The following is a 9,389-nucleotide window of genomic DNA, read 5'->3' as shown; positions in this document are numbered from 1 at the left end:
CGTTGCTGTCTATATTTATATAACTGCAGTCCGTCACTGGGCGACCTTAAAACCATTTTGAATATTAAATCAAAAATACCCATGTTTGCTCATGTGAGAGACCTTTTGTTTAAAGTCATAACATAGATGTCTCTGTGAGATAAAAAAGAACCCAAATCTGTGGCTTATATAAGCTGGTGATTTAAAAAAAAAAAAAAAGGGCGGTCATAGTTTGTTTGTTTTTAAGATGCCACACACAACTTTTTATTCTACAAAAATGAAACCGCTGATTGACTTTAATGTTCCTTTCAAATTTTAATTGGATTTTGTACGAGCAGAATAAAGTAGGACATGAGAAAAGTGTGCGCTTTAGTAATCATTGCTATGGCTTTTTTATGTCGCTGTAGACAAAAGGCAAATCCAAAGGGATGAACACTAGGTTCTAATACTACTACTACGACGACCACTACTACTACTACTAATAAAAGTAATTAATAATAATAATCGCAACAATAAAGTTCAAACCATATCAGACTGTTTAAAGGAGGGTCTGTCTGGGTTCTACATTTCCTCTCGTCACAAACTTTTTTCTGTCATATTAACTGAATTTAGTTTGTCGAAAGGAGCTACCATACTCTGTTCAATTGATATGTTTCTATTTGGAAACATGTGCTCCATTTCATTATGTTTTTTTTTCTAAGAAGAGTTGGGTACAGCTCTAAATTTCACATATGTAGACAGTAGGAGATGTGATTAAGGGTGTAATGATATTGGACTCTGAATAAATATGAACTTTGTAATGTGTGATATCAGTTATACTAATAGCAGATGAGTGAAAGGTGTCATGTGTGATTTCAGTTATACTGACAGCAGATGAATGAAAGGTGTAACTTGTGATTTCAGTTATACTGACAGCAGATGAATGAAAGGTGTAACTTGTGATTTCAGTTATACTGACAGCAGATGAATGAAAGGTGTAACTTGTGATTTCAGTTATACTGACAGCAGATGAGATGAATGAAAGGTGTCATGTGTGATTTCAGTTGTACTGACAGCAGATGAATGAAAAGTTTCATGTGTGACTTTTAAATTGTAGGGATGGAGTTCCCGGTGGATTTGTTGGTGTCAGAGAGTCATGACGCTCTAGGCAGTTCAGCCCAAAGCTACATGAATGATCTTCTCTACAGCAACCCTGACTCCCTTCAGTATTTCACACTGCCCAGCAAAAGAAAGGTAAAACACACACACACACACACGATTTAACTGCAAGGTCTCTAGAAATAATATACAATGAAAATATTTTTTTTCCTCTTCCTCTCTGGTTTTGTTACAGATCCGTATCAGTTTGGGCAACGTTGGCTTCGTCCCTCTGTACGGATCAGATCTTAAGCATAAAGTGCTGGCTTTGTTTGCACCTGAAGAGCAGTTCACAGGTACCAAACCTCTACTCTTTAGTTACAGTCTGCAAGAAGAAAGTTTTAGTTTCTTATTGTTGAAGGAGAGTGTGTGGAATATAGAATTTGATGTTTGACCTGCATTCGAGTTGTTATTATTATTATTATTATTTTTTTTTTTACATATTTTTTCGCTACCACTTTCTTCTCTTTCCCTCTTCCTCTATCGTTCTCTCACCTCTCTCTTCCTTCCCTTCTCTTCTGTCCTCTCTCTCTTTCTGTTTAGCTGTGGCATTGTTCTTGGCAGATCAGTGGTGGGCTGTGGAGGACATCCTCAAAACTGGAGATCCTTCCAGAAAGGGCCTCATAAAGGTAATATACCAGATAACCTTGTGTTTAATACAAAGCATGAAATCCATTTGCCAGTTCTTTAGTCTGTTTGTTTTTCTTCTTTTTCATTGAAGACAAGAAATACCTTCCATCCAACCCCCCGAAAAATAGTTTTAAAAAAGTAGATATTTTAGCCACTCGGACCCAGAATACATAATAACAGGAAAATGTTTATGAGGGGGAAAAAGAAAAGGAAAGAAAAAGAGGTCATGTGTGAAAATAGGGAAATGGAAACGTGCCAGACTTTGTTCCTAATAAAATGCCAGCTGTAATGTAATCCATGATTTTTTTATTGTTTCCTTGGTTTGCCAAGCTCTTGTAAAAGTAGATTACACATAATAACACACACACACACACACATATATTCTTTTTTTTCTCTGAAGGTTAACTTGGCCTTCTGCACATTTCAGCATTTAAAATTTTATATATTTTTTTTGCATTGATGTGTGAGGATGTTTGTGGGTGAGAGAGAGAGAGAGAGAGAGAGAGAGAGAGAGGGAGTGACAGTGTGGGTTGAATAGTTGGGAAAGCATGATCAGTGGACAGTAGAAACACTGCATTTGTCTTGGCTAGGCTGCTCATCAGAACCCTGTGTTTTTCATAACTTTCTGGACCGCAGCCCTGAAAGTCTTAACACACGCAGAGAGATTCCTGTCAAAGCTAAGAATAATAAAGACTGTTCAGGAGGAGGAATGTGAAACAGGTCAAATAGGAGGGGTCACATCAGGATGTCTTCTTCTTAATCCCAAATGTCCAGCATTTTGTTTACTAAAACCACATGAGATATGTCCGTCTGCTTGTTTGCATTGTGTTGATGTAATGCATTTTAACTGGTGTATTCAGAAACATCTGAATGCTGTGGCATAGAACAACCATCTCGTAGTTTGGGTTTGTTTGAGCTATTGATTTATTTATTTTTTGCTGTTTCCATCTGTTAGGTGGAGTCTCTTGGTGAGAGGGTTGTCCTTTATGTTCTGAACCGCATTATTTACCGCACCATGGAGATGAGCTCAACCGAGGTTCCGTTCCTGTGCCATGGTTCAAACGATTATGCCAAAATCCTCTGGAAGAACGGCGAGGCTGTAGGTTTCTACTCAGTCAAGCCTAAAGGTCAGTCTCCCCACACACTGTTTAGCAATAGACATGTGTGTGTGTGATTCCAACTAGTCAACAGAAATCAGATTGAGTCCAAACTTGATGAGGTTGAAATTTGATTAACAGCATCAGTTACTGTCATATTCACATAAAAGTTAAATATTACAGAGTGACTTCAGAGCCTCTGTGATGTATTATTACAAGATCATTCCCACTGATCTTTTTCATTGTTTCTTGCACAGCATCTTTTTGGTTAACTCCGTAGATAAGAACACCCATGTCCTGTGACTAAATGGGGCTTTACAGTTGCTTGTAAAGCACAGACCTTAGCCAATGGCTGATTTAGTTCTTCTTTGTAATGCATTTGTCTGCAGATGTCATTACATCTCATAAAGAGAATTGGATTAAAAGAAGCATCTCTCAAAAGCAAACCAACTTGCAGTGATGTATCTGCTTTCAAATCACATTCACAGAGAGGAAAAAATAGGGGAAAAACAATATCTGGAAACCTTTGAGTCACAATGTGGTTCTAATAAAAACTGAATACTAAATGAATACCAGTTTATCTCTCTGAAGGCTAAAGTACATTTCATAGCATTTTGAAAGTGAACAATGGCCAAGTCTTTCAGCACACTGATAAGAACAGGGAGGTGTGGTGTTCGATCTACCTCTATGATATTTCCTATTTTCAGACTTTTAGGCTGGAATTTTTTCAACATTCTCCCTTTTCAAATGCTCTAGCCTCTTTTTCAGGTGTGCATTCCTCTAGATTTGAGTGAAAACCATAGAGGAGAACTGTCATTCTTTATACTTGATCACTTTTTAATCTTCTACTTAATTGTGCCCACTTGACAGACACCTCATCAGAGTTGACTGTCATAGAGTTGAGTTCTTATATATATATATATATATATAACTAAGAGAACGTTGAGTTTATGCCCTTTGTTTTCCTCCCTTGTCAGGTAGCTTGTGCAATAACTTTGTGAGCCAGTGCTACCAGCTTCCTGTCATGGACTCTATATTTGTGAGGAAGAGTCACCGTGGAAACAGCCATGGCCTCCAGATCCTGGAGGACTTTGTAGACAGTTTCAAAGACGATGAACTCGGTCTTAAATACCCTCTTTCACAGGCCATGTATGGAGGTAAGAACCCAGGCATGCTGGGCCATCATTCAGCAGTTTTGCTGAGGAGTCAGACTTAATAAGAAGGCCAGTGTCAGGTTGGCAGCACTGAGTCTTTCATTAGTCTCACTATACAAGAATTCAGTGGAGCCGCATTCATACCAGTTTTCTGTAATAGTTCAACTGGATGTTTGTGTCCATGTCTATGTCTTTTTTTTGTTTTTGTTTGGTCATTTTTTTTGTGTTGAGAGCACCGGTGATTGAGAGGTTCTGTCGAGAGTACCAGAAATTTTGTACCGAGGATTTACTTTCCAAAGATGGAGGAAAGATAGAGCGTAGTTTTTCAGCTTCCACTTATTTCTGACCGTCTTCCTGCTTCCGTAATCTCACGCAGTGTGTCGTCAGTACCTGAACACATACCCGGCTGACGTGGACTTGCTGTGGGAGGTGGAGAGCGTCGGTGGGCCCTATCAGAGATGTAACGTGGCCAGTAAACTGAGCTCGGTGGCCTTCAGAGGTAGGTGGCGCGGCTGGGTTTGTGTGTTGAAATAAAATTGGAGTGGCTCAGATTGACTGGGAGCACATTGGACACGGTGGCGTTGTGGTGCAGTCAGCCGATCCCCTCACATTCACATGACTATAATTGATTTATTGTTCTGCCGATTCTCATAAAGTCAATCGGCATTCGCGGACGGAGGAGAGCGAGGGCGGACGGGCGATGGAGAAGGAGATGGAGGAGGAGAACTGCCTTGACATTACGGTGTGTGAGAAGAGACTGGTTTTTCTTTTTTTTTTTTTTTTTTTGTTCCGTTTCTCTTAGTCACTATCCCTCTATTTCCATCATCTTCTCTCCTCCCCCTCTTCCATCTCAATACATGTATTTTTCTGGAACTGTCGTGATCTCTAGAGTTTCATGTTTTTTTTTTTGTCTTCTGTAAATCGTCTTCACATTGAATAAGGATTGCACAGTAACATTAAAATGAATAAAATGCTTAGACCGTTAAGTGTTGCTGACAAATGTCAGATTTCGTTCTTACCGTCCTTTCTGTTTTCTTTGCCAGGAGGACGTAGTTGTGATTAATAAGCACCTCAAAGTAGCAGAAGGTATGTACTGTAAATGTCAAAAGGGTAAACATTCTCTTAAACGATGTCTATAGTACATCGTGATGATCTTTAAATGAGCTGAATAGAGAAAAAGTCATGGGAGTGGGTGGTGTTATCGGAGGCAGAAGGTTTGACAGCATGTTTCAGTCTGTCTGTTTCATGTTGCTCTCTTTTCTACCCTCTCTTTTCGTAGCGATGGATGACACGCCGATATCCACGCGTACGCGGAGCAGCGAGCACAAAAGGAAACGTGTGAGAGAGGAAACAGAGGAGACAGCGGAAGAGAGCCAACCTGAGAAAATCAACAGGTCTCTCCAACACCTTTCGTATCGGAGATGTTCATTTTTTTCCCCCCTTTTTTTTAGTTTAACTAACAAAACTGAGGAGGCTCATGTTTGAAATCATAAAAAACAAACAAACAAAAAACAAGGCAGCGTGCTACATATTAAATGAAAGGCTGCTTTGTTCTTGCGAGGATAAGCAGGATGCTATGACAAAACATCTTTGCATTCATGACTAAAAGGGAAGAATAGTAGTTGCTATTTTTGAGTATGCAAAATGATGAATGATGAACATGCAAATAGTGAGTGTTAGCTGGAACCCGTGCTGTTGACAAGGTTTTTTACTAGAGCAGTGCAGGCAGAAAGTTGGACAGACATTGCATATGATTCTTAGATTACTCCGTTTGTGCATGTGTAAGGGCTGTTGACCGCGAGCTCACTGACCGCTGGCCTACCTCCTTGAACAGGTATTAAGGAACATGTTTTTAACCAAAGGGCTGGATTTATGGTTTCCACTTTCCTACCTCATAGTCCAACCTCACTCTCACGCCAGGAAATTTATTCTCTGGTTCCATTAAAAAAAAACAACCATCAAACCACTCCCTAATATCATGTTAAAGTTTATGACTTTATGAAATGTTTATGAACCTGGCTGGAACAATTTCATCTAAACTGTGTTCTGGACTCTCACCTGCGTTGTAAACCATCATTCAGTATGTATGTGTTAATGTGTTATCAGAATGGAGGAGCCTACGGCTGAGGCGGAGCCTGTTGCTGTGACATCAGAGGCTAATGAAACGAGGGAAAATGAGGAAGGGGAAGAGGAAGAGGAGGAATCGACCCCACTTGATGCAGAGTCAGCTGAGGTTCCAGAAGAAGACAAGGATATTAATAAATTGGTAAGAGCAGTTTGGCCTCTGTGTTAGTCATCTGCCCGACGCCCCCTTCCACAAAATGAATCTGGGTGGAGCCTGAATTACGTGAAAATAAGTTGGTTGAAGTCAACGCTGCACGCGGAAATCCCCTAACTGGCTACTTTTTTCTTTTGAGCAGGACATTGTGGAGGTGAATGGGACCATGAGCGTGGAGAGGGAGGAGATGCAGGAGGAGACAGCAGTTGCAGAGATTGCACAAGAGGAGGAGGAGCAAGAGACTGAGGAGGTCCCTCAGGAGCCCACACCCGTTCTTCAGAACGGCACCGCGGAGGAAGAGGAAGAGATGGAGGGGGCTGAGGAGGAAGAAGCAGCCCAGGAGACCTCAGTCGATAAGGTGAACCATCCTGTGATTATTTGGCTTTAATAGCTTTAAGTCATGGAATGTAAAAGTGGCATATTTAGATTGTTATATTTATTACTGTCTGTCTCTGGAATGTGCGGAGGGCTGATGTGTTGACGGGCCTAAGACCCAAATCATATTCAGTTTTTTAGACTGATATTAATACCAGTTAATGCAGAGCAGACTGCCAATTCATTTGTGTCTTTCAATAGAAATGTTGCAACCTGAAAATATATGAAAACACATGGCATTTACATTTCTGGAGTAAGCTTTATATGTTGCGTATTGGAACATTTAATGGCTTCCAGCTTATCTTTACAGTTTAGTGTTTCACAGCATTCAGTCACAGAAACACACTAAAGTGGTATGTGTTGGCTAAGACTTCCAGTGCCATGTTTATTGACCTGGCCAGTTTTTACATCAGCTTCCAAGTCCTGCATGTAACTAATTTACAAGCCAATTATTGACCTCTTAGCAAGTTCAGATGGCCATGTTAAGTAACCTTATACCTTCACCCCACTGTTTTTGTGTGAATTTAGAGTGCCCTCTGATGAAAGAACTATGTATTTTGAATCCTGACAATAATCACAAGAAATCAATGATAGAAATTTCAACAGCACCAGTTATCGATGCTAGGCCAGTATCGGCCATCAGTGTCTGCGCTTTAATATATCCCTTGGGCACCAGAGCAGATGTTTTCTAGGGACCAGGTTTTCAGCACCTAATGGCTTCATATTTGTTGAAGCTGCATTGACTGCAAGAATTTGTGTACAGTGCTCATTTTAATGGTGTTCTGCAATGCCAGAATTGTAAGGAATTGTAAGAAATTCTACTATAACAGAATCAGTTTTTCACATGTAAAGACGAACATTCAAACACATGGGAAAAAAACCCTTTTCACTTAGAACTGTTGTGAGTGCTTCTCTCATTAACATTCCTTTGGTCGTTCTTTCCTTTGCAGGAAACTGTAGACACACCAGCAGAGCCTGAAGAACCGGTGGCAGAAGTTCAGGAAGACGTGGCTGAGGAGAAACCAGAGGAAGAAGCAGCTCCAGGGACAGAAGAGGAGGGGCTGCCTTCCGCTGTGGAGGAACCATCTCCAGAGGCCCAGGCTCTCCCAGACGACCACGCCTCAGCTGAGGATCCCCAGCCTGGTCAGGAGAATGAGGAGGCAGTGGATGAGCTGGCACCTCTGGAGCCAGCCTCCCCAGAGGAGGCCTCTGCTAGTGCCACAGAAGGAACTGAGGAGGAAGGAGAGGGAGACGACGAAGCGATGGAGACCGAAGAGCCCTGTGTAGTCTCTGTAGGAGTAACAGATGTTTCCTACCAGCCACCTGAAGGAGAGGAAAATCAACCAGCTGCTACAGATCAGGACAAAGAAGATGAAAAGACAGAAGGAGGTGAAGAGGAAGCGGTTGTGAATGAGGAGCCATCTAAAGAGGGGGAGTTAGAGGAGGAGGAAGCACAGGAAGGTGAGGAGGAGAATGCCACCACAACCGAAGATGAGGAAAGAGGCGAGGGTGACGGGAGAAGCTCCGACGAAGTTTCCGAGACCCCCTCTGAAACGCGAGTTCTCAGAGGCAGGACCAAGACCGTACTGCCGACGCCAAAACGGAAATCGAAGAGACTGAGTCGAGCGGTAGTAATAGAGGAAGTGGAGGAAGTAGAAGAGGAAGAAGAAAAAGAACTGACCACGGGAGAGGAGGAAGAGAAAGTCACGAGCACAGAGGAAGAGAAGGTTACGACAGAGGAGGAAGAGGAGGCTGGCGAGAAGAGCTCCGTCGACGAGGAAGACGAGGAGCCACCGGTGATTGACAGGCGAGTGCTGAGAAGGAAGACCAAAGTGATCCAGTCCACACCCAGACGCAAGAACAAACGACGCAGCAAAAACTGAGCATGTGCACATCTTTATACAAACACACAGTCTCTACCACCCATTGAAACGTTATCACCACAGATCACCTTTAGAAGCACATGTATTTCCATTCAGTTTTGGCACCCCCTGTTTTTTTTTCTCATTCTACCACATACTCCCTAACATACAAACACGGTTAGGAGACTGCAGAATTGTTTTCTACAGGGGTCAGGGTTTATAACGTTAATGTTTATCAGTGGGAACTTTTAGTTTTTGTGAGTTTGACTTCGATTTTTGTTAACTGTGTTTTACTACCTAAATTTAAAAAAAAAAAAGAAAAAAAAAAGTTGGAAAACAAAAAACAAAGTTTGTATTTTGTATATGAATGTTTCATATGCATCGCTGTTCACATTCAGTAAGGCAATATTAGATAAGATTTCAAGCCGAGATTTTTATCATTGTTTTTACTATCTTATCCAACTAGAGCTTTAGGTTGACGCGTTGATTTGCAGAGTTGAGTTCTTGGATTGATTTATAGTATTTGAGGTATCGAAATGTAAGTATGATGTAGGTGAAAATGAGCAAAACATTACTGTTTCTTTCACATTAGTGTATCACCATGTTAGTCTACTATCTAAGGAAATGGGATCTCTTTTAGGTTTGATTTGGACACCGTTTTAATTTGTTGCAATAATGAAAGGAAACTACCATTTCATTCTTTGCTTGTAGCACAGTCAAACAGTCATACCAAATGATTTCTTTAAGCATTATAAAGTGTCTTAAAAAAGTGATTTGTCTGAGTAGGTGGATGCCGAACATTTAGAGTTCTGTGAAATATTTTTGTGAAGTGAAAGAAATGCTGTGAATGGAGTTTGACAGCTGCACAATACACACA

General features: G+C 41.0%; 1 protein-coding gene across 1 annotated transcript; it reads left to right on the top strand.

Annotated features, from left to right (window-relative positions):
• Positions 1-1,077: 1,077 nt before the first annotated feature.
• fam169ab (family with sequence similarity 169 member Ab) lies at positions 1,078-8,533 on the top strand. Its single transcript, XM_030768003.1, has 12 exons — positions 1,078-1,212; positions 1,313-1,412; positions 1,660-1,745; positions 2,702-2,873; positions 3,821-4,000; positions 4,374-4,496; positions 4,654-4,739; positions 5,041-5,083; positions 5,277-5,391; positions 6,104-6,263; positions 6,418-6,633; positions 7,601-8,533. Exons 1-12 carry the CDS (start codon positions 1,078-1,080, stop codon positions 8,531-8,533), a joined length of 2,349 nt encoding a protein of 782 aa, XP_030623863.1.
• The last annotated feature ends 856 nt before the right edge of the window (positions 8,534-9,389 follow it).

This window comes from Chanos chanos, chromosome 3, assembly GCF_902362185.1.
Source record: "Chanos chanos chromosome 3, fChaCha1.1, whole genome shotgun sequence".
In the NCBI taxonomy this organism is placed as follows: Eukaryota; Metazoa; Chordata; class Actinopteri; order Gonorynchiformes; family Chanidae; genus Chanos; species Chanos chanos.
The sequence above is the reverse complement of the archived record's forward strand: the minus strand, read 5'-3'. Positions and strand labels throughout refer to the sequence as shown.